Genomic DNA, 26,245 nt, shown 5'->3' on the forward strand with positions numbered 1-26,245 from the left:
ACAAGCTGTACACTCACTACTCTACATCGTAGCCAAGTGTAATTTCTTCAGTGTTGTCAAATGAAAAGATAAAATAACATATTTGCAAAAATGTGAGGGGTGTACTCACTTTTGTGAGATACTGTATATATATAATATATATTTATATATATATATATATATATATATATATAAACGTTTCATATTTATGAATTCCAGTCAGCAGTTGGAGCTCTAGACTGCTTTTTATATGTAATAATCAAGCTTGTTCTTTGTAGGACTTAGAGGTGTAAGCTCAGAATGCACACAGCTACATGAATTAGAAAAATGTCTTATAACTAGTGTTGAGCGAACACGGACTGTATTATTCGTGTTCGTACCGAATAATTGGATTTTTTGTACCCGAACACGGACACGGACACTTTACTGTATGTTCGGGTAAAAATCCGTGTTCGGTCGTTTTATTTCCGGGTTTTGCATGCTTTGGCGCTCTTTTCATGGCGGGCTTTCAACAGCCAATCAACAATCGTTTAACTGGTGTGCCTTAAGCCATCCCAGCCATGCCTGCAAATGTCTCAGTAGCTGTGATTGGCCGTCTGAAGCATGTGACCAAGTCTTTATAAGTTCCAGGCAGCCACAGCGTCTTCATTCTGCTGCTTAGATCAGGGACAGAGCACACATCAACGTGCTGGCTGCTGATTAGGGAAAGACAGGCAGGAAAAAACCATTTGTGTCCGGATAGAATTGAGGGACAGGTCGGAGTGTTTAGGCAGGGCGAGTTGTAGGCATTTTAGGGATAGAGTCTGCTGAATTATAGGGTCAGTGTCTTCTACAAAGTACAATCGATATTGCTGTGTGGGGGGTGGGGTGACTCTGCACTCAATCCTGATCTACGATCTCTTCTCAATCCTGTTAGGGAGAGGCTGCTGCTGCTGAATTTTAGGGAAACTGTGTTCTACAAACTACAATCGATATTGCTGTGTGGTGTGGGATAGGAGATAGGCAGGTGTCAGTGATCCACATCCATTTTTCTGTGTGTGAGCTGCAGTGAACACAATCTTTTTGGGCTGCAGTGAACACAATCTTTTTGGGGTGCAGTGAACAACGTCCTTTTTGGGGTGCAGTGAACAAAATCTTTTTGGGGTGCAGTGAACAAAATCATTTTTGGGGTGCAGTGAACAACATCCTTTTTGGGGTGCAGTGAACACAATCTTTTTGGGGTGCAGTGAACAAAATCCTTTGTGGGGTGCAGTGAACACAATCTTTGTGGGGTGCAGTGAACAACATCCTTTTTGGGATGCAGTGAACAAAATCCTTTTTGGGGTGCAGTGAACAAAATCCTTTGTGGGGTGCAGTGAACACAATCTTTGTGGGGTGCAGTGAACACAATCTTTTTGGGGTGCAGTGAACAAAATCCTTTTTGGGGTGCAGTGAACAACATCCTTTTTGGGGTGCAGTGAACAAAATCCTTTTTGGGGTGCAGTGAACAACATCCTTTTTGGGACGCAGTGAACAAAATCCTTTTAGGGTGCAGTGAACACAATCTTTTTACCAACATGGTGGAGCTGTGTGGTGTGGGATAGGAGATAGGCAGGTGTCAGTGATCCACATCCATTTTTCTGTGTGTGAGCTGCAGTGAACACAATCTTTTCGGGCTGCAGTGAACACAATATTTTTGGGGTGCAGTGAACAACGTCCTTTTTGGGGTGCAGTGAACAAAATCTTTTTGGGGTGCAGTGAACAAAATCCTTTTTGGGGTGCAGTGAACAACATCCTTTTTGGGGTGCAGTGAACACAATCTTTTTGGGGTGCAGTGAACAAAATCCTTTGTGGGGTGCAGTGAACACAATCTTTGTGGGGTACAGTGAACACAATCTTTTTGGGGTGCAGTGAACAACATCCTTTTTGGGATGCAGTGAACAAAATCCTTTTTGGGGTGCAGTGAACAAAATCCTTTGTGGGGTGCAGTGAACACAATCTTTGTGGGGTGCAGTGAACACAATCTTTGTGGGGTGCAGTGAACAAAATCCTTTTTGGGGTGCAGTGAACAACATCCTTTTTGGGGTGCAGTGAACAAAATCCTTTTTGGGGTGCAGTGAACAACATCCTTTTTGGGGTGCAGTGAACAAAATCCTTTTAGGGTGCAGTGAACACAATCTTTTTACCAACATGGGGGAGCTGTGTGGTGTGGGATAGGAGATAGGCAGGTGTCAGTGATCCACATCCATTTTTCTGTGTGTGAGCTGCAGTGAACACAATCTTTTTGGGCTGCAGTGAACACAATCTTTTTGGGGTGCAGTGAACAACGTCCTTTTTGGGGTGCAGTGAACAAAATCTTTTTGGGGTGCAGTGAACAAAATCCTTTTTGGGGTGCAGTGAACAACATCCTTTTTGGGGTGCAGTGAACACAATCTTTTTGGGGTGCAGTGAACAAAATCCTTTGTGGGGTGCAGTGAACACAATCTTTGTGGGGTGCAGTGAACACAATCTTTTTGGGGTGCAGTGAACAACATCCTTTTTGGGGTGCAGTGAACAAAATCCATTTTGGGGTGCAGTGAACACAATCTTTTTGGGGTGCAGTGAACAAAATCCTTTGTGGGGTGCAGTGAACACAATCTTTGTGGGGTGCAGTGAACACAATCTTTGTGGGGTACAGTGAACACAATCTCATACTTCTGAACATTTGAGGGTGCTGCCTGTTCCATACTCCTCCTCCTACTGCTCAACCATCCTTTTAGGGGTACAAACAATAGTAATTGGGGCCTAGTGTGGTGGTGTACGTGTGAGATACATACACTTTCTTTTTGATCATATTTTCTATTCCGCTATTCAATTAAATCCTTTGGGGATCAATTAAATTGCGTGATAGTCTGTGTCGGTACGTGTGAGATCCACCTTTCCAAGTTTTTGGGGTTCATCTCATACTTCTGAAGATTTGAGGGTGCTGCCTGTTCCATACTCCTCCTCCTACTGCTCAACCATCCTTTTAGGGGTACAAACAATAGTAATTGGGGCCTAGTGTGGTGGTGTACGTGTGAGATACATACACTTTCTTTTTGATCATATTTTCTATTCCGCTATTCAATTAAATCCTTTGGGGATCAATTAAATTGCGTGATAGTCTGTGTTGGTACGTGTGAGATCCACCTTTCCAAGTTTTTGGGGTTCATCTCATACTTCTGAAGATTTGAGGGTGCTGCCTGTTCCATACTCCTCCTCCTACTGCTCAACCATCCTTTTAGGGGTACAAACAATAGTAATTGGGGCCTAGTGTGGTGGTGTACGTGTGAGATACATACACTTTCTTTTTGATCATATTTTCTATTCCGTTATTCAATTAAAACCTTTGGGGATCAATTAAATTGCGTGATAGTCTGTGTCGGTACGTGTGAGATCCACCTTTCCAAGTTTTTGGGGTTCATCTCATACTTCTGAAGATTTGAGGGTGCTGCCTGTTCCATACTCCTCCTCCTACTGCTCAACCATCCTTTTAGGGGTACAAACAATAGTAATTGGGGCCTAGTGTGGTGGTGTACGTGTGAGATACATACACTTTCTTTTTGATCATATTTCCTATTCCGCTATTCAATAAAAACCTTTGAGGATCAATTGAATTGCGGGATAGTCTGTGTCGGTACGTGTGAGATCCACCTTTCCAAGTTTTTGAGGTTCATCTCATACTTCTGAAGATTTGAGGGTGCTGTCTGTTCCATACTCCTCCTACTCCTCATCCATCCTTTTAGGGGTAGAAACAATAGTAATTGGGGCCTAGTGTGGTTTTGTACGTGCAAGATAAATACACTTTTTTGGATCATATTTCCTATTCCGCTATTCAATAAAAACCTTTCTAGGGCAAGATCTTAAATTACAGAAATATGAGGAGACCGTCAAATAAGGGCCGTGGCCTGGGTCGTGGTGCTGCTGGTAGAGCTCCTGTTGCAAGGAGAGGACGTGGTCGATCTGTGCCAGCTACACGCACACGTGAAACACCTTCCTCAAGTGTGAGTAGGCGACAGAACCTGCATCAGCATTTGGTAGGGCATCATACGCCCCTAGAAGTGATGAGGCCAGAACAAGTGGAGGCGATAGTAGATTGGTTTGCTGCTGACAGTGCCTCCAGTTCCTTCACATTGTCTCCCACCCAGTCTACTGCAGAAAGGTCACAGTTGGCACCTGCAGCCGATGTCCAACCGTCTTTCACCTCACCCCCTTGCAAATCAGGCAAGCAGTCTGAGCCCCAAGCCATACAGCAGTCTCTTCTTCTTTTTGATGACTCTGTCAGCAGGGTTTCCCAGGGCCATCCACCTAGCCCTGCCCCAGAAGTGGAAGAGATTGAGTGCAGCGATGCCCAGCCACTTATTTCTCAAGATGAGTACATGCAAGGATCATCGCAGCACGTCTCCGATGATGACGAAACGCAGGTGCCAACTGCTGCGGTGTTCAGCATTGTGGAGACCGACAAGGAGGGCAGGGGTGAAGACTGGGTGGAAGATGATGTGGAGGACGATGAGGTCCTCGACCCCACATGGAATGAACGTCATGCAGGTGACCTGAGTAGTTTGGAGGAAGAGGCGGTGGTCGCACAGAGCCACCAGCACAGCAGAAGAGGGAGCAGGGTGCAGAAGCGGAGCGGCCATGCCCTAGACACTACGCCCGCTACTGCCCAACGCAGCAAGGGAACGAGCGCACCAAAGTCAGCTCAAAGGAGTTCTCTAGCGTGGAAGTTCTTTAGAAAATGTGCTGATGACAGGACACGAGTGGTTTGCACCCTGTGCAATCAGAGCTTGAAGCGAGGCATAAACCTTCTCAACCTGAGCACAACCTGCATGATCAGGCATCTAAGTGCAAAGCACGAGCTGCAGTGGAGTACACACCTTCAAAACCAAGAAACGTCTCTGGCTCATCCTGCTTCCTCTTCTGCTGCAGTCTCGGCCGCTCCAGCCACATCTGTAGTGATACCGGCACCTGCCACCCCGCAAACAGACGATCTGTCAGCAACACCACCACCTGGGTCACCAACAACCATCTTCACAATGTCCCGTGGAAGCGTTCAGCTTTCCATCTCCCAAACAATTGAGAGGAAGAGGAAGTACCCCCCTACCCACCCGCGATCCCTGGCCCTGAATGCCAGCATTTCAAAATTATTGGCCTTTGAAATGCTGTCATTCCGTCTGGTGGAGACGCACAGTTTTAAAAACCTTATGTCGGTGGCTGTCCCACAGTACGTCGTGCCCAGCCGCCACTACTTTTCCAGGCAAGCCATCCTTTCCCTGCACAACCAAGTGGGGGAAAAAATCAGGTGTGCACTGCGCAACGCCATCTGTGCCAAGGTCCACCTAACTACCGATACGTGGACCAGTAAGCACGGTCAGGGGCGTTATATCTCCCTAACGGCACACTGGGTAAATGCAGTGGCGGATGGGCCTGAGGCGGATAGCAATCTGGCGCATGTCCTTCCACCACCGAGGATTGCAGGGCGCTTCAGTTTGCCTCCTGTTCCTAACTCCTTCTACTCCGCTTCCTCATCCTCTACCGCCTCCTCATCCGGACAGCGTAACACCTTCACCACCAACTTCAGCACGGCCAGGGGTAAACGACAGCAGGCAGTTTTACAACTTGCCTGTTTGGGGGACAAACCACACACCGCGCAGGAGTTGTGGAGGAGCATGGAACAGCAGACAAATGAGTGGTTGCTGCCAGCGAGCCTCAAGCCCGGCCTGGGCGAAATCTCATAGCAGCTCTGGGCCTAGCCAGTTTGACGCACATCCCTTGCCTGGCGCATGTGCTGAATTTGGTGGTGCAGAGGTTCCTTAAAAACTACCCCGATATGTCAGAGCTGCTGCAGAAAGTGCGGGCCGTTTGTGCGCACTTTCGGCGTTCTCACCCTGCTGCTGCTCGCCTGGCAGCGCTGCAGCGTAACTTCGGCCTTCCCGCTCACCGCCTCATATGTGACGTGCCCACAAGGTGGAACTCCACCTTGCACATGCTGGAAAGACTGTGCGAGCAGCAGCAGGCCATAGTGGAGTTTCAGCTGCAGCACGCACGCGTGAGTCGCTCTGCGGAACAGCACCACTTCACCACCAATAACTGGGCCTCCATGCGAGACCTGTGTGCCTTGTTGCGCTGTTTTGAGTACTCCACCAACATGGCCAGTGGCAATGACGCCGTTCTCAGCTTAACTATCCCACTTCTATGCCTCCTTGAAAAAACAATTTGGGCGATGATGGAAGAGGATGTGGCACAGGATGAGGAGGAGGAGGAGGATGAAGAGGTAACATTTCCAAGGCTTTCAGGGCAGTCATTCACAAGGGGCTCCGAGGGTGGGTTCCTGCACACACAAACGCCAGGGACACAACTGTCCAGCAGGGGCACAGTTCTGGAGGATGAGGAGGATGAGGAGGAGGAGGAGCTGGAGGAGGAGATGGAACCATGTTCACAGCAGGGTGGCACCCAGGCCAGCTCATGGCCATCACTGGTGCGTGGCTGGGGGGATACAGAGGACACGGACGATACACCTCCCACAGAGGACAGCCTTTCGTTGCCTCTGGGCAGCCTGGCACACATGAGCGATTACATGCTGCAGTGTCTCCACAACGACCGCCGAGTTGCCCACATTCTAACTTGTGCTGATTACTGGGTGGCCACGCTGCTGGATCCCCATTACAAGGACAACGTACCATCCTTAATTCACTCACTGGAGCGCGATCGCAAGATGCGCGAGTACAAGCGCACGCTGGTAGACGCCATGCTGCTGGCATTCCCATCTGACAGCGGGGCCGCAGTGGAAGCACAAGGCAGAGGAGGAGGAGGAGGAGGAGGAGGTCGCCAACGCAACCAGGGCACCGCCAGCACCTCAGAAGGCAGGGTTAGCATGGCCAAAATGTGGAAAAGCTTTGTCAGCACGCCACAACAAACAGCAGCACCAGCAGCTCAGATGGAACGTCTTAGCAGGAGGCAGCATTTTACCAACATGGTGGAGCAGTATGTGTGCACACGCCTACATGTAGTGAATGAGGGCCATGTGCCCAACTTCTGGGTCTCCAAATTGGGCACATGGCCTGAGCTTGCCCTTTACGCCTTGGAGGTGCTGGCGTGCCCTGCAGCCTGTGTATTATCTGAACGGGTATTTAGCACGGCTGGGGGCGTTATAACAGACAAGCGCAGCCGCCTGTCCAGAGACAATGTGGACAAGCTCACGTTCATTAAAATGAACCAGGCATGGATCCCACGGGACTTTTCCGTACCTTGTGCAGAATAGCAATGGATACCGACCTTACCCACCCATTGTTCCATTTTTGCTCTTTCTCACTCTTTTGGGGTGTACCCTCATTTAAAATTTGTGAAAAGAAGCAGTGTTGGCTACCTCGTCCTCCTCCTCAGGGCCAGATTAACGTAGGGGCTATTGGAGCTGCAGCTCCAGGCCCCTACCTTTTATATAGGCCCCGGGTTGGCCATATTCACTGTTACCGCTCTTCTGTCACTTGTAAACACAGAAGTCTGGCTTCTATGCTCGCTTCCCCAGGCAGCACCCTCAGAACCTCCCCACACAGCGCGAAGGCCGGACAAGGAGGGACAGTTGCCGATGCATGGATGTGTTTATGGGCTTCAGAGACAGCATCCCATGTTGAATTAGGCATGCATGGCTGCACCCTTCCTCCTCTGGGTGCATGGCAAGGCACGGCCCTTAAGGCCCTTCAAAATCCTCAGCACCAAGCCCATGATGCTCTTAATCCGGCCCTGGTCCTCCTCCACCGCCGCTTCCACCTACACCGCCCATAGGTGTGCGCAGCCTATTGCATTAAGGTGTGCACCCCAAAGTTGAAATACACATGCATGTGTTTGCCAGCAGGGAGAGTAATGTATCGGGGCCATGTACCTGTAGGCAAAGAGAAATAGAGCAGAGCAGGTCTGAGGGAGATCTTTCCCATCTCCTCACTGGCAATGCTATGTGCCCTAGGTGATTAGGGTGTGCCCAGGCACACCCGGCACACCCTGTGCGCATGCCTATGTCACCGCCACATCCACCACCACCTCAACCTCCCTCCTACTCCATATGGGCCTCGTCCTTCAGAGATAAGGAAGAACATTGTTTTATTTTTCTGTTTTTTTTTGTTGTTTTAAGTTATTTCCCTATCCACATTTGTTTGCAGAGCACTTGCCATGCTCTTAATTACGTTTTGCTGCCATTTGCAGCACTCTAGCCCTTTCCTTTGGTGTTTTAGAGCCATTTTAGTGCCTTAAAGTTCGTGTCCCCATTGACTTCAATGGGGTTCGGTGTCCGAGAAAAGTTCGGTAAAAGTCCGGGACACGGACCCGGACTTTTTTTTAAAGTTCGGCCGAACCCGTCGAACACGGACATCTAGGTGTCCGCTCAACCCTACTTATAACCCATCCCTCCTCTTTCTCTCAGACTTTCAGTTACTTTCTCCGCAATGCTGTGTAAATCTTGTGTTTTGAGTGCACCACCGATTCAATGTTAATAGTATAAAGAGAAACATTGATACAAATAGTTAAGGAAAAATAAACATTTAGCTTAAAAACCTATCGATGTTTAAGATAAAATTAATCAAAACCTTTACAACTGCCTTGTAATTAGAAATTCATCAACTCTCTAGCAAATAAGGTGACGCAGTCCTCAAATACCATCAGCCTCCTAATTTCAGGTTGACAGCATGCATTTTACTATACTTAGTACCTGTTTACTCTGGTTAAATTTCATGTGAAAAGGTTTTTCTTTACAGAATTAATTGCTACCATGAAGAGAAGCTTGCTTGTTCCAAAGAGAAAATAGCAAACTTGCAACTATGGCAACAGAGATAAAATGTTATTCCATGCATCGATTTCGAATTAATAATCATAAAAGGTAGTTTTTCTGGATAATGCTATCTACTGAGTTTTAGGACTGTTTCACACTAATGTATAGGGGCAGTGAGGGGTGGTATTACAATGCAGAGCACTGATTAAATATATATTTTTTTTTTACTATTTTAATGAGAAATGACATGTTCTTCAAGCCTGTGGACTGCAGTGCATTGCAGGATGAAACAGTGAGTTGTGCTGCGTAAAAATACTGTATGTCTTCATTTTTGTGTAATACATGGCAAATGACCTCAAAGCAGAATTCTAGTGTGAGCAAGGTACATAGAAAAAAATGTTTTCTATGTGCCATTGCATTGAGTCTGCTTTAATTTATTCAAGTCCAGCTCAACCTAGATGGTGTGAACATGAACTTAATTTGCCATGATTTAAGCAATCATTAAAAAATAGGTAAATCCAACATTTCATATTCTTGATGTGTGCTTGCTATACTATATGCTTATATGAAAATATATTCTGTTCTCTTCATATTGCTTATTTTGTGTAAAATCCCTGGTGTTCCTCTGCTTTACCAATAAAAACTGACCACACTAAGCAGAACACACTGTGGTCAGTTTCCTAGCTATACTGGGAGCTTATTCCAGAAAAGATAAGTGCTATTCAGCACCCCACTCCTGCGCTCAGAACCTGGTCCTCAGGCTGCCTCAATCCTGGAACTCGTACTAATACTTGGCATCCATTATGGCTAGGCTTTGCTGCCCCTTACGACCGGGGCGGTCGATCAGACACTGTAGATACAAAACAAAGAAAGGGCGCACCAGCCTAGCGCATTATCCTCAGCGAGTTTATTATATCAAGATAAAAATCAGCTACTCACAAACATTCGTGAAATTCAAGCACATCAATTCCATAGAGCCGCCTCATTGCAGAAATACGATCTCTCGTGAAAGCAGAGGGCTGACGCGTTTCGAGGCTCTGAGGAAGAGGCACGGCCTTGAAACGCGTCAGCCCTCTGCTTTCACGAGAGATCGTATTTCTGCAATGAGGCGGCTTTATGGAATTGATGTGCTTGAATTTCACGAATGTTTGTGAGTAGCTGATTTTTATCTTGATATAATAAACTCGCTGAGGATAATGCGCTAGGCTGGTGCGCCCTTTCTTTGTTTTGTATCTACAATACTGGGAGCCAATGATCAAGCTTGTCCTGACACCCCCCCCCCCCCTCCACAGCCATTCACAGTGTTCTGCTGTTTCTCCTCCTTCAGCTCTTATGCAGCCAGCAGAGAACAGAGGGAATATGATTAGGTATTTATAATATCTATACACAATTCTAAACGAAATGAGTTTTACAGGATGAGGGTTTCAATACACTTTAAGGGCTTGTTCACACCAGATGTGTGTATTTTATTGGATAGTAAAGGCAATGATAATGTTTTTTGCCCAGGATTATAAACATTTTTTAAACAATATTTTGAATTGTTTTTATGCTTTTGTTTTTAGAACTTGCAAAAAAAAAGCCATATTCCAAGCCATTTAACTTTACAGCACTTCTCCTTTAAGCTGAGATTCTGCTATAATTAACCGTTTGCTGACCACATAACATACTTATACAGTGGCATTGGGAGGAGCCGGTGACGTCACACTACAAAAAAAGGAAGTGTACAGTCAGCCATTTTGCTGGTTGGTTTCACCAATATATTCCTGTATACTGTATGCACCAGTAGTGTGCACCCAAAAAGTTGAGTATATATGTTTTTTTAATAAAAATAGTGGATTTTATACGAAGAGCGCTATATTTTCCTCTTTATATTGAGTGTTTTACCAGCATCCACCTAAGGTATGCAGATCATGGACATTGAGCATCAATGAGCTGGAGAAGGGCATTCAATCTGTGGCATAGGAGACCCTACTTAAAGAACCAAGTGCATGAGACCTACTTGTGAAATCTTAACATAAGGTGAGAGCATACAAATGTTGGTAAAGGGATATATGCACGTGAAGGAAGTATATTATGGAGAATTATAAACGCAGAGGAAGAAAAATGGTTGACATGGTTGGAAGGACATATAGCACCACTACTAAAATGCATGTTTGCGAGAATGTATGGACACTTGGGACTTTTGTGTTAATAATTTAAACACTTGACAAAGGTTCCCTGCCTTATCCTAAATGGAAAAATGGCTCTAGATACATTTTAAAGTAAGCAATGTAATCATGTTTTTCATGTTAAGACTTTTTTAGGATTTAGAGAAGGAGAGCTCCAGTTTGAGGTTCATTGAAGGCATGTAAAATTGATTTTCAGTTTGAAGGTGACTTAACCAAAACCTTTAAAAATACTGTTTAAGTACAGTTTGTACCTAAAGTTCCATGTTGATATATTAAATATAATATTGCTAAAATAAATCCAGTTTTGAAATGATTTTCAAAGTAAAATATATATCTTTGCACAGTTCAATCATATTCTTAATGTAGTATTTCCTCGGTACTCTTTGATTATGCTGGTATAATATGGAAACATAAAAATGTAGAAGATAAATAGGTTACATAAAATGTTTTTTTTTTCACCTTTTGGCTTTTTCTTAGAAGCATATGTTTAAAGGCTTAAAAAAACTTAGCACTAACAAAGACTAAGGTTAGAAGCACTGTCCTTTTGGACACCAGGATTGCTTAGCTCCTAAGTAATAGGATGCAACAGTGAAAATATTAGGTTAAATCATCAAAAAAAAAAAAAAAAGAGTGGCAATTTAATTCCATACAATCTTTGCATGACTGGAAGCTCAATGCACTTTAACCACTTTTCTACTGGAGCAATTTCTTCTTTTTTTTAAAATCTGCAATGTTAAAATCTGCATTTTTGCTAAGAAATTTCTATAGAGAAAAAAGTATACATTTTGGTGAAAGCAGAGACATTGGAGAATTAAATGGTGGCAGATGCAATTTTTCTTATGTTTGTTATTTATCAAACTCATATTTTCAGGAACAAATACAGTAACATTTATTTTCATGCAAACAAAACACAATGTTATACCAAATTGTTGGAAAAATATAAAAGATGGGGTTACGTAAATTAAATAGATACCAAAAATGTCAAGTCTTAAAATTGTGCATGTCTGTGGAATTGCAAAAAATGATGGAACCCAAAATTCTTTGTAGGCGACACTTTAAAAGGCTTTACATGTCACTAGTTTAGAGTAAACCATGAACTATAGCCCTAGAATTATTGCTTTCACTTGGTGTTCGCGATGATACCTCACATGTGTGGCGCAATTGATGTTACATGCATGTGCTCACCCTATGCTGTGCTTTTTATGTGTGATTTAATTTTTGTTTCAGTAGTTTTATTTATTTTATCAATTTTCTGTTTTTTTACACCTATTTTTTTTTTTTTTTTACTTTATTGCCATCACAAGGGGGCTAACAAGATCCCTAGATATTAGCATGGACAGGTGACAGGTACTCTGTATAGAGACATTTGTGGTCTATTAGACCTCCAATATTTTCCTTGCTCTCCATTGCAACTATTCAAACACAGATTGTGTTTAAATAGTGCATCCTAGGCTACTGCAGCCTAACGAGAGCTGTGACTTATCAAGTGAAGTAATACACTTTGCTGACGATCATAGCTGCAGGAGGGAATGGAGTATGGATGTTCCCTGAGCTCCTCCTGCATTCCCCTGGGGAAGCTGTTTCCCATGGTTTCAGGCTCCCCTGTGGGACAGGAAAGCCCAAGAACCCCCCCGGGTACTGCCGTCGGGGGAGGAGGCCCCCCTTTAAGAGCCCCATAAAAGTGATCAGGTGGCTGTAGAGCTGCCCAGTCACTTTTATCAGAAAGCCCTTTGCTGGCTTTTAATGCACAGCAGCAGCAGTAGTACATTTGATCAACCCACTTGTCTACCATGACATACAGTGTCTCACAAAAGTGAGTACACCCCTCACATTTTTGTAAATTATATCTTTTCATGTGACAACACTGAAGAAATGACACTTTGCTACAATGTAAAGTAGTGAGTGTACAGCTTGTATAACAGTGTAAATTTGCTGTCAAAATAACTCAACACACAGCCATTAATGTCTAAACCACTGGCAACAAAACTGAGTACACCCCTAAGTGAAAATGTTGAAAATATTCAAATTGGGCCCAAAGTGTTAATATTTTGTGTGGCCAAAATAATGTGACCATTAATTTCCAGCACTGCCTTAACCCTCTTGCGCATGGAATTCACCAGAACGTCACAGGTTGCCACTGGAGTCCTCTTCCACTCCTCTGATGACATCACGGAGCTGGCAGATGTTAGAGACCTTGCGATCCTCCATATTTCATTTGAGGATGCCCCACAGATGCTCAATAGGGTTTAGGTCTGGAGACATGATTGGCCAGTCCATCACCTTTACCCTCAGCTTCTTTAGCAAGGCAATGGTCGTCTTGAAGGTGTCTTTGGGGTCGTTATCATGTTAGAATACTGCCCTGTGGCCCAGTTTCCGAAGGGAGGGGATCATGCTCTGCTTCAGTATGTCACATTACATATTGGCATTCATGGTTCCCTCAATGAACTGTAGCTCCCCAGTGCTGGCAGCACTCATGCAGTGCCAGACCATGACACTCCCACCACCATGCTTGATTGTAGGCAAGACACACTTGACTTTGTACTCCTCACCTGTCTGCCACCACACATGCTTGACACCATCTGAACCAAATAAGCCTATCTTGGTCTCATCAGACCACAGAACATGGTTCCAGTGATTCATGTCCTTAGTCTGCTTGTCTTCAGCAAACTGTTTGTGGGACAACAGTCATGCAGACCAATTTGATGCAGTGTGTGGCGTATGGTCTGAGCACTGACAGGCTGACCCTCCACCCCTTCAACCTCTGCAGCAATGCTTGCAGCACTCATATGTCTATTTCCCAAAGACAACCTCTGGATCGGACGCTGAGCACTTGCACTCAACTCCTTCTTATAGCCTAGGCCATCTTTATGTAGAGCAATAATTCTTTTTTTCAGATCCACAGAGAGTTCTTTGCCATGAGGTGCCATGTTGAACTTCCAGTGACCAGTATGAGAAAGTGAGAGCCATAACACCAAATTTAGCACACCTGCTCCCCCTTCACACCTGAGACCTTGTAACACTAACAATTCACATGACACCGGGGAGATAAAATCGCTAATTGGGCCCAATTTGGACATTTTTATTCAGGGGTGTACTCATTTTTGTTGCCAGTGGTGTAGACATTAATGGCTGTGTGTTGAGTTATTTTGAGGGGACAACAAATTTACACCGTTATACAAGCTGTACACTCACTACTTTACATTGTAGCAAAGTGTCATTTCTTCAGTGTTGTCACATGAAAAGATATAATCAAATATTTACAACATGTGAGGGATGTATTTACTGTTGTGAGATACTGTATATTTGGGACTTATAAAGAAGAAATAGCAGAAATAAATATGCATGAAACATATTATTTATTCCACATCTAATTTTCATCCAACCTAAAATGATCAAAGTTCAACCAAACAACTTGGCTTGGTATTTAAGAAAATAAACTGAAAATGACAAGACCGTAACAATAACAAATATGTCATTGGAGTCTTTTTTTTTTTTTTTTTTTTTTATCTTGTATACGTAGGTGGAAAGACTACATTTAGATTACAACAACATATTGCCTTATTATACTGACTTTGCCATACTTCCATGTGAAATTTGGCTGTTTGCTTCATGATATAAGATAACAGCACATACTGAAACCCGATTCATGGAGTGTGAGCCTAATGCTAGTGCAGAGTAACAAAAAAGCACATACAAATAAATGCATTTTCACATACAAATAATGCATTTTCACATATACTATATTTAAAGCATATAATGAATAAATATATTTTTTTTCAAGTAACATAAGATGTTAATAGGTAAATAATGGTTTTAACTCTTGCTGTAATGTTCTCATTGTATGCATTTAGGAATAATGTACCAGTCAAACAATTACAAAAAGCAATGCCACCCATGCCAACAATGTCTTCAACATCAACAATCAAGTATTTGAGCAAATATCATTGCAGACCCTTACCCTTTTCTGTAAAATCTACAATGTGATAGACTATCCAATGCACTTTCTGAAATCTTTTAATATAAATCTTGGGTGAGAAATTCTGGACTTTACTATGACCAGTGCAAGAGTTGTATCCAAAACCAAAACCTTTTGGAGTAGAGGCCTGTCACTGCTATCTGAGGTTCCATTAAAGAGATTTTTTTTATTTTTCTGTTTTCGGGAGAACCTTTTAAATAGCAATAAAGGTCTGCGCATCACTATCAGCTACATCATTTAGCAACCAACAATATATTATTTTTTAGGGGTGCTTAAACCCCTCCACAGTGAATTAGTCTGTACAATACATTTAAATATATGGAGTAAGCACACTACATAACACAAATACTGCATATATGTTGTATTAGGCATATACATACAGTTATACAATGGGTACAAATATCCAAGTATGTCATATCACATCAAGCATAATACAGCATAGGTATTCATTCCACTGTTAAATCTAACCCCCAAAACTAATACATGCATGTATATACAGTAGGTACAGTGAGCATCACCTAAATCATATAGCAGCTGATGTTCAGAAATACATACAGGAATACAGTACCAAGAACAGATTAATGAAAAGGATAGTTGAGCCAGACCATGGTGAAAAGAGAAAAGAGGAAAAGCCCAACATTTTGGGGATGTAAGAACACACTTTCTGAAGAACCTCCTACCTGAGGGTACTGTATTCCTGTATAGTAAATGCCTAATACAACTTTGGGGAAAACCTTTTACCAGCTATAGAAGTGAGGGAAAATAGGCAGTAGGGAAAAAGGGAACAATAAATAAGCCGACAGGGGTTCTATCATTCTCCCACCCAACTTATAAAAGCATATTTTTTTATGTTTGTGTTGCTGTTGGAGAACTTCAGTTACTTCTTGTCTGATGAAAAATTTGTCACTGGAGCATCTTTCTAAAAGTGTGCTCCTTTTACTCCTGTACACTTTATATATTATTCTGCATACTAGAGATTATACCTCATATAGTTTAGACCTCAGTGATGTGTCAGGGAGTAAAAATGGAAAGGGGTGGGGAGAGTTTCTTACTCTCCCTGTGTACTCTGGCCAGGATAAAGGTTGTGCTATTCAATCTATTTTATGGCTTGGGGGTTAAAGTCCACCTTCATCATAGTTTTATACACTGACAAAAACTGTTTTGGTAATTTGAATAGAGTGGGGAATTTCCCCTCATCCATTCCATATCTGAAAGGTAATATATGTCCACTTAAGACAGACAAAAGTAAAACTCCCAAAAAGGGTCCAACACACCTTTCTATGTCCAAAACAAAGAAAATATTTTTGCTAAAGTACTATTTAGGAGGCTTAACCTTTTCTCCCTGGCCTGTGTTTGGCAGCCAGGTTGTGAATAAATGAAAATGATTAATAAAGGCATTTAAATTATCACTACACATATAAAGATTACATTTATTTTTATTGATGTTGGAAAAGTTCTACCATGTATTCAAGCAATAAATAGGGAAAATGCTTAAAAAAGTTTAACCAAAGATAATTTTTGAAATATGTCAAAAATATTATTTTTTAAAACTGTTCTCAACTGCTTTTAAAATGTACATTTCCATAGTGCCAATGGAACTTTGAGTTTTTAACTAACTAATATTATGCAGACAACTACCGACCAAAACCATGGAGATTATGCAACCTCTTTAAAGATACTTACAGTCCATTTAAGAACATTGACTTTTAAAATGGAACATAACACTACACATTCCAAAAGACACCATAAAACTGTGCTATCATTAATAATAACCTCTCCAAAAAATGAACACTTTAACCTACTGTATATCATAATGAATATAACACGTATTGAATAAAAATGTATTTTCTAATGCTGCTGAGTAAATAAAGTTTTGAAAACATTTTCATTAACTGAAAGTAACAAACTTTTCAATATCCGATATAGCTGTATAATTGGTGTGTGTTTATCTGCTATTGCTTTTCTTTCAGAAGATAATGGCAGTTCCATGTCCATGCTATTGTATTCCTTGAACAGAATATATTTTGCTGATAAACAGTCCCAAAGGTCAGAATGTGTATCCAATTCTGCAAGGTGTTCAAGATTCCTAATGCGCCATCTGTACACTTGAAATGGAGATGCAGGTCTTTTGCCAGGGTGTATACAGTTTTACCAATACTCTCCATATTTGGGTCATTCATCAATTTATGGACAGTTTCAGTGTTCTTCTCTGGTTCAATTAATCTCTATTAATTTGATTTGAATAAATGTTTGTACCAGTATGTAAAACCTAATGTTTACATGTCTTAACCTCGACTTTTGTGGATTTTACTCTTTTGGATACACTAAAGAGTGCATTTTCTGTCAATCTTTTTTGTGCTTTAACATTATACAATACATTTTGACACATTGTGCACTTGTTCAAGAGCTTAGTAAATGAGGTAACGTTTCACTTTGCAAAGAATACTCAATCACATGCAAGGAAAATAAAAAAAATGCATTTTTGCTTTTTGCTTGTACATGATTGGATGATATAAAACAGCAGAGCTTCCCCTTTAGAGCTAGAGTAAATGCACTTGAAGTGCACTTGCAGAGCACAGTAAACCTTTAGTAAATAAACTTCCCCATGTTTTTCTTCATCACATTTAATATATAGATTGTACTCAACTATCTCAAAACAACTATCTATCTACTGTATACAAAGAGTTATTTGGTTCCTCAGGCCAGTAAGTGGGACTTTAAGGCAATAAAGAAAACGTATCAGCATAAAAGCGATTTTAGATTTTATCGTAAAAGATACATGAATTACAACATGTTAGCTTCATAAATTATATAGTGCAGGGTGGGTGAGAGACCCATCCGTGATGGTGCAAGAAGATAAAGAAGTGACACTGTGGGTATTGGTGACTTTAGAAACACAAAAATCCTGCCATCCGTCGGTATTGGATATTGCAGGGAGCGTCTCAATTCCCCAACGCGTTTCGGCTTGCCTAAAGCGGCTATGCCTTTTTCAAGGTATCACCATATCTAGAATGATATTTAGACATTGTAAGTGTCATTATGCACTAAATACTTAGTTTGTATAATCTAGGTTGAATAAATAGCTTACATTTTGTTTTTTGTATATACAGTTTCTCGGTCGTTGTTAGTGGAACATGCCCCTCTTTTTCCCAAGATAGTCACAAGATCCCCATAAAGGAAAGGAGTAACAGTGATGCAGGCACTAAAAAGACCAAATTGCTGTTTCATAAATATCCATGACATATATTAATTCTTAACCACTTAGAGAACTCTAAGTGGTTAAGAATTAATATATGTCATGGATATTTATGAAACAGCAATTTGGTCTTTTTAGTGCCTGCATCACTGTTACTCCTTTCCTTTATGGGGATCTTGTGACTATCTTGGGAAAAAGAGGGGCATGTTCCACTAACAACGACCGAGAAACTGTATATACAAAAAACAAAATGTAAGCTATTTATTCAACCTAGATTATACAAACTAAGTATTTAGTGCATAATGACACTTACAATGTCTAAATATCATTCTAGATATGGTGATACCTTGAAAAAGGCATAGCCGCTTTAGGCAAGCCGAAACGCGTTGGGGAATTGAGACGCTCCCTGCAATATCCAATACCGACGGATGGCAGGATTTTTGTGTTTCTAAAGTCACCAATACCCACAGTGTCACTTCTTTATCTTCTTGCACCATCACGGATGGGTCTCTCACCCACCCTGCACTATATAATTTATGAAGCTAACATGTTGTAATTCATGTATCTTTTACGATAAAATCTAAAATCGCTTTTATGCTGATACGTTTTCTTTATTGCCTTAAAGTCCCACTTACTGGCCTGAGGAACCAAATAACTCTTTGTATACATATCAGGGATGTTGGCGCAATTACTCTTAGGAATCATCTACCTACATTAACAATCTCTCAAAAGGTTTTCTAGAGCTCTAAACTATCAAATCGCATATCTATCTACTGTAACTATCTGATATAACTATTTGAATGCCAGATATTGCCGAAATCCAAAACCTTTAAATAGACAACCCAGGAAACAAACAAAAGCTTTCAATAAGCTAATAATGCTGTCCAGCAAACACAACAACTGCTGAAGTCAGAAAGGCCATTTAGTCTAACTTATTCTACGTAATTCAACATTAGCACTCAAATCTTCATGAATGATCATTAGGAAGGCAGAAGGAATGTACTCCCTGAGGTTTGTTTGTGTAACTTTCTCTTTCTCTATGCTTCCTGCATCACTTCTCATTATTGGAATGTTTAGCGTTAAGCCCATGCGCATTGACCCTTTGAAGCGTGAGAACTGCTTCTCTCCCCATACAAGACTATTGGAATACAAACGCAGCCTAAAGTAGGATGTCAAAAGCTAGCTCATTGACACAGCCCAAAGTTGTTCCAACATCACCAGCATTTACATTCCAGGATCATAAAAATTTCAAACAATGTCTGGATGGAAAACTGAACCAGTCAGCAGGAAATCTGTGCTCACCAAATTTTTATCAAGTATCCCATGTAATTCTGTTTCTTTTCATTCTTCTACAACAGTTAAGAGAACCAGAAGTAATCATGGAGAATATGGCTTGCAGTAGAAAAGGATCTTTTGCAGCTATTATGGATTCCAATATTGTTTTAGTTTAAATCTGTATTACGTTACGAAAAATATTATAGTTGCAAAATCAGTTTAAATGAAATGCTCCAGACTTAACTATTGTAGCGCCAATTGTCTGCAACTGACAGTAAAACATAATTACTAATGGATTTGCCACATTTTGTGACACCTATGCCAACACCCACTATATTACCAGAAGTATTGGGATGCCTGCCTTTACACACCCATGAACTTTAAAGGCATCCCGGTCTCAGTCTGTAGGGTTCAATACTGAGTTGGCCCACCCTTTTGCAGCTGTCACACCTTCAACTCTTCTGAGAAGGCTGTCCACAAGGTTTAGGAGTGTGTCTATGGGAATGTTTAACCATTCCTCCAGAAGGGCATTTGTGAGGTCAGGCACTGATGCTAGATTAGAGGGCCTGGCACGCAGTCTTTGCTCAAATTCATCCCAAAGGTGTTCTATCGAGTTGAAGTCAGGATCTGTGCAGGTTAGTCATGTTACTCCACCCCAAACTTGCTCATCCATGTCTTTATAGACCTTGCTTTGTGCACTGGTCCAAATCATTTGGTGGAGGGGGAATTATGGTGTGGGGTTATTTTTCAGGGGTTTGGCTTGGCCCCTTACTTCCAATGAAGGGAACTCTTAGGGCATCCACATACCAATACATTTTGGACAATTTCATGCTTCCAACTTTGTGGGAACAGTTTGGGGATTGCCTCTTCCTGTTCCAATATGACTGCACCCCAGTGCACAAAGCAAAGTCAATAAAGACATGGATGAGCGAGTTTGGGGTGGAGGAACTTGACTGGCCAGCACAGAGTCCTAACCTCAACACTTTGAGATGAATTAGAACACCTTTGGGGTTAATTAGAGCGGAGACTGCAAGCCAGGCTTTCTGGTCCAACATCAGTGCCTGACCTCACAAATGCACTTCTGGAAGAATGGTCAAACATTCCCATAGACACACTCCTAAACCTTGTGGACAGCCTTCCCAAAAGAGTTGAAGTTGTTAGAACTGTAAAGGGTGGGCCAACTCAATATTGAATCCTACGGACTAAGACTGGGATGCCATTAAAATCATTTGCTTGTAAAGGCAGGCGTCTCAATACTTTTGGTAATATAGTGTATAACCAACCAGGCGCTAAAACTTGAGACAAAGCCACAACAAATTTAGAATCTGTGCTGCAACATTTTCACATATTAAACAAGCTACCTTGTCAGAGCTGACTCTGTTATCACAGTGCTATATCTCACCATAAAGCTAGGGAGATTTACAGCTAAAAGATGGACCTGATTCTATCAGCTACCAAAATCTCCCTGGCCTTAGCAAGGTCCATCTGTGCAAACTATTAATGAGGTTCTCCCTATGTTTTTCTGTTAGATCAATTGGGTGTCCAAATATCATGTATTTAATTTGTTTTACAATCATTCTATATCCAGGGTTCTCTTTTCCTTGGGGTAACCAAAAATAAAAATTAGATTTTTAGAACTATGCCAGGCTTAGTAAATACTTAATAGTCATAATTATTACCTGATGAAGAAGTCTCTTCCATCTCTGTTTGTCGCCATCTCCCATCCATAAGGGGGTCCCTGTGGCAAACTCCAGGTCCCAGTAGGTGGAGGCCACCCAGAAGATTTTGATCTATGACTGTAAAAAGGCAAATAATTATGGTCATACATTCTGTTCACGTATATATTGTTTGAGTAACTGTTGTCCAAGTAACACATCTGGCAAGCTAACAGATAATCTATTACTAGAAATGTGCTAGTTTAAAAGCAATACATTTAAAGTAGTTCTATAGTCCTAAAGTCTTAAGTCCATTATCTGCATTAAGCTTTAAAAGAAAAAAAAAAAACCTGTCCACTACCTTTTCTTTCCCTTTTCCCTGAATACTTACCTGAGACATCTCTTAATCCCTCAATCTAGCACTCTGCCTGTCTGCAGCAACACTGGTGTTTTCTCTCCCTGCTCTCACAGAGCCTGCTGTGGTCAATCAAATCCAATGAGAAGAGAGGGGGCGGAGCTGAGCCGCAGCATGTGTCTAGGGACACACACAGCCTGGCTCAGGAGTGTCTCCCTGCACATGTGCCACTAAAGCAAGCAGCTTGCTATGGTGGCACACACAAAAGAGGCAGAGTGGAGAGTATCAACAGGGGACCCCAGATACTATTGCCCAGAGCAGGTAAGTATATCATTTTTTTTTATTTTAGAGGGAAAAAATCAACCTTTAGTGCTGCTTTATCAAGTATAATGCACTAATCACGCTATCTTCAGTATTCTCATGATTAATTATTGAATTAAAGTGAAATGAAAAATTGCATTAGCTACCGTATACTAGTGGGGAAGCATTGTGGTGGCTGCCCAGAATTCCAATCAAGGTCAATCCACAGTATGTATAAGGTTTGTACATTCTCTATGTGTTAATGTTGAGCTTTAAACCAATAAGTGATATAAATAAAGCAAACAAGAGCTGATATATATAAACCCAGAATAAAATGTAATAAAACCAATACATTCCCATCGCACATGTTTTTTTGCATATTTTTCTTTCTTCTTAAATGTAAACAATATGTATTTTGCACTTTTACAGTGTTTCCAATAAAAAAAGACACTTTCAAAACCATCTTTAACAAATAGATGATGGTTCCTGAAAAGGAAACTGGAACTGCTAAGTGTATAAAGTAAAATATTACATTTATGATGTCTCTGACTAAGGGAGACAATTTTAGATCAGTTTATTTATTTTTCCCCAAAATTGTTTTCATTGAAAGGTGTATGATAGTGTACAGTGTTATCACACAAGGATATAAATGTAAATATAATATTTTGTTATTCATAGTACAACATTTACACAAGAAGTAAGTCAGGAAAGAAAGCCATTGAGATATTCGAATCTGGGTACGGAGAATAAGACGAGTTTCTAGAAATGTCTATAATTCGATTAGGTTGAAATAAACAATTGTCAGTGAATGAAGTAGTAACAAAACTTCTGTCTGATACTGGAATATATCATACGTAAAACCTTATAGCTATTTGGGAGTATAGAAAATTGTATGATAAGTGTAATATTTTGACAAGCGGCCCCTATAGCCAGCAGTCATTAATACAGAGCGCTGTTTGAGAAAAAAAATGTAGTTAATAATATACTGCTGTAAAAGAGAAGGGGCAGAAAAGAAAGGGGTTAAGTAAGGGGAAAGTGAGTAGCAGATGGGGTTTTGGGTAGTAGATGGAAAAGGGGGAGGTTCTCCTTCTCGGTCTCCGCCCACAACTGAATAGTATCTATATAGTGATGCAGTAAGGTGTGATGTTACCAGGAGTCGCACCTTAGGTCATTGTAAACTCCTAGTTGTATATAGCACAACGACATGGGTACTCCCACATTCATCTCTTGTTTAGGGCTGAGAGGCATGCTACGGAATTGATAGTAAAGAATGTTTAACCCTTTTAGCAGATTCTTTAGCAAACTTTGGGTAAGCAATGGCTAGCACGATCTAAAGAAGTAAGCTCCTAATTATCACATTTCCAGCAAGCTTTATTTGCCTTGGAGCAATACCATCTGACAGATTTTAGATCCTCATCTGACATGTTTTGCCCTAATGTAGTACTTAGTTATAGAGGTATGGATACAGTGAAGGGTAGGTACCTATTTACAGTACAAAACAGTCATGATTGGTCAGTGTCACTTATAGGCAAATTAATCAACCTTGCTGAAAATAAGGATTCACTGTATATAAAAATGCATACATAAATATTAATTGTATACAGGTCATGTCATATCAATAAAAATGGAAAATGAAGTGCAAAAACACTGCAGAGGTGCAGAAACAACTTAATTCCAGTAAAAGTCAGGGGGCAGTCCAAAGAGTATCCAGCATTTTTGGGGGGTCCAAAAATAACCCCTTTCTCAGGGCTTGATTGAACACAAGGTGAATGGACTAGAGGTGAGCTGTACCTTTAATGTTATCTCTTCCAGTGTAATTTCAAGCACAGGCCTTGTCAGCAGCTGGTATGGCATACTCGTTTGGTATGGCTCTAATTACATTTTTGGGATGGCAACCACTAGTATGCAATAATTGATTCTTAAGTATAGTTAGTCTCCACTACCCTCCCCACTATTGCCTGACCTATCATAGTTCAATCCAAAAATTGGATCTGTAAGAAATACCAAATGTAGGTATCCAGCAGCAAGGATGACCAGATCAGTGAGTTACACTTCAAAAAAGTGGATTTAGACTGAATTTGTTTTTATATATGCAGTTTATACAGACATACTGTGGGTGCAACTATCATTCCTATATCATATACTGTAATTATTATTTCTGTCACTGGGTAGTAGTGTCATGGCAGTGTTATTCCTAATGTATTATTTTTCTTGATAAAACAAGAAGGGCTAGCCATGTGTTCAGCAACATCTTGCCTGGTAAGAGTCAAATCTGCAGCAGCTTTTCAACAAATCTGATAAAACATAAAATGTATTTGTTTATTATAAATTACTGCTGTTTGCACCACCTTACTTAATTAGGTATAAAAGTAAGAAGAAATCTGACATGCTGATGTCGTTTTTTTCATCAATCTGTGTTACTAACTTTACTATCTGTAAACTGTAAACACAAATAGCATGAATGTTCAACTCAGGGTTAATGTGAACACAATGCACCCAGCAAAGCCATGCAGCAACCAACTACAGCTAATCAGACCTATGCCCTTTTGAACTCATAGAGCACTGATCTGTGATTGGTTTCTGTAGGCTACCCACCCTTCTTCATGGTTATTGGAATAAAATCTAATAACCATATGTCAATCAGCATGAGTATAGTTCAGGAAAAGGGTGAATCTGGATGAACAGTGGATAAATACCCATGTGAGTTTATTGGTAATGTAAAGTTTGTACACATAAACTAAAATAGCTAGTTGTTATATTGCATGGAGCATTGGGGCTTTGCTTTCATTGATCCTGGTATATCAAACTCCAAGTTATATTTTGTAGCAAAGGTGCATTTTTTTATTAATATTCTTCAGCCTAAAGCGGGACTCTGACTGCACTCCCCCCTCCTACATAAACGCCTCTTGCCCCCTGTAGCTAAGTGCTGCAGCAATGTAAAAAGCCTAATCTGGAAGCCTCAAATACTTACCTAGATTCACAATTACATATTGCACTGGGTACTAGTCCTGGTGTATACAATAACAGATTTGTAATGTAGAAGAAAGCTTGCATGGTTGAATTTGAAGCAATGGAATGTGTGGCCTAATTACGTTTTTGTGCTTGGAGTTGGGTTTTTAACAAAGAAATATTTTTTTAAAAAATATGTGTTTTTTTAATGTGTCATAACAAAAACAGGAAATTTACATGCAAACACTACAAATCAGACAAAAAAATTGCTAAGAGAAAAAGAAGCTTTCACATTAGCAGATTTTCTAGAATTGGCATTATATACAGAGCAAACAATTTGCACATAAGCACTAAGCCAGTGGTTCTCAACTCCTGTCCTCAGGAACCACTAACAGGCCAGATTTTAAATATTACCTTGGGGAGATGAAGACTAGAATACTGCAATCACTGAGCAGAAATTGATATCACCTGTGATTTATTTCAGTTATTTTGCAAATGTGGCCTATTAGATGGTCCTAAAACAGGAGTTGAGAACCACTGCATTAAGCAAAAAACATTGTAATAATGTAGTTGAGATTTATCCATAGCCATTGCTTACAAGCTTCCTTCATACTCCCTTTAACAAAAATGCACAGTAACGATGTTATTTTTAATATCTGTGGGCTTCATTTACATGGGAGCTGCTGTTACCTATTTCAGATACACAGAGGGACCCATCTGTCAAACTTACAGACAAGCTTTGTATATTACAACAGGAGGGCCATTTTCCCTGGGTAAACTGTGCCCTGATGCAGTGCTTGAAGCAGGTGCCTCTCGTCAATATATATCAGTCATGTCCTATTCCTAAGTAGCAAAATAACTTATAATCAACTACGGTGTGTAAGAGGTAAGTTTAATGTGACATTTACATTTTGCTTTATGGAGTAATTTGCTGTATAGCCTGTTGCAAAAATCCAGCTGTCCTGGATGGCGTACTATTTTCTGAAATTTCAATAACAGATGCATTGTTTGAATATCAGTGAGTCCTATAGATTTATTCTTATGTCACACTTTTGTAAATACACACTCCTTTCTCTTGTAGGTAAAATATATACAAAAAAAAGAAAAAAACAGACACTTTCAACTAAAGGACTGGTTTTGACACATAAAGCAACAGCCTTAGTTTGCCTCTTCAAATTTGGTGTGGGAGTCCCCCAAAATTTATACTGGACCTTCTCTGAGCATACTGGATGGCCAGGAAAGGGGAGGGATGAGCAGGACCCTTATCAATACCAGCCCCTATCTATACCAGACCTCTTATGTTTAGGGGGAACCCCACACCATTTTTTCTTTATCTCTGGCGTTCCCTATTAATATCTATGTGTCAACAAAACAACACTGCGCTTGTGATATGAAAATAAATAGTAAATTCAAAAGCTGCACCACTAAAGTGAGATATACATCACAATCAAAAAACAACAAAAACAATTATAAAAAGTGTTGCGCTGTATAAACAATAAAGTGAATCCAAACATCAAATTCAAATGACACACACAAAGTCCACAAATAGCGATGATATGGGAAAGGAATCCATGCCATCTCCCTGAAATGAGTTTGCCACCTCCCTGTAATAAAGCTTTGAATACAAAAAAATTGAG

General features: G+C 41.0%; 1 protein-coding gene across 3 annotated transcripts in view; it reads right to left on the reverse strand.

Annotated features, from left to right (window-relative positions):
- FRMPD4 (FERM and PDZ domain containing 4) overlaps positions 1–26,245 on the reverse strand; it is a 587,249-nt gene that overhangs the window by 270,371 nt on the left and 290,633 nt on the right. For all 3 annotated transcript variants that reach the window (XM_082245219.1, XM_082245220.1, XM_082245222.1), the window contains one exon: positions 21,029–21,145. In XM_082245219.1, coding sequence (XP_082101345.1) covers positions 21,029–21,145 — 117 coding nt within the window. The remainder of the gene's footprint in view (positions 1–21,028; positions 21,146–26,245) is intronic.

This window comes from Pelophylax lessonae (assembly GCF_965119305.1).
Source record: "Pelophylax lessonae genome assembly, chromosome: 2".
In the NCBI taxonomy this organism is placed as follows: Eukaryota; Metazoa; Chordata; class Amphibia; order Anura; family Ranidae; genus Pelophylax; species Pelophylax lessonae.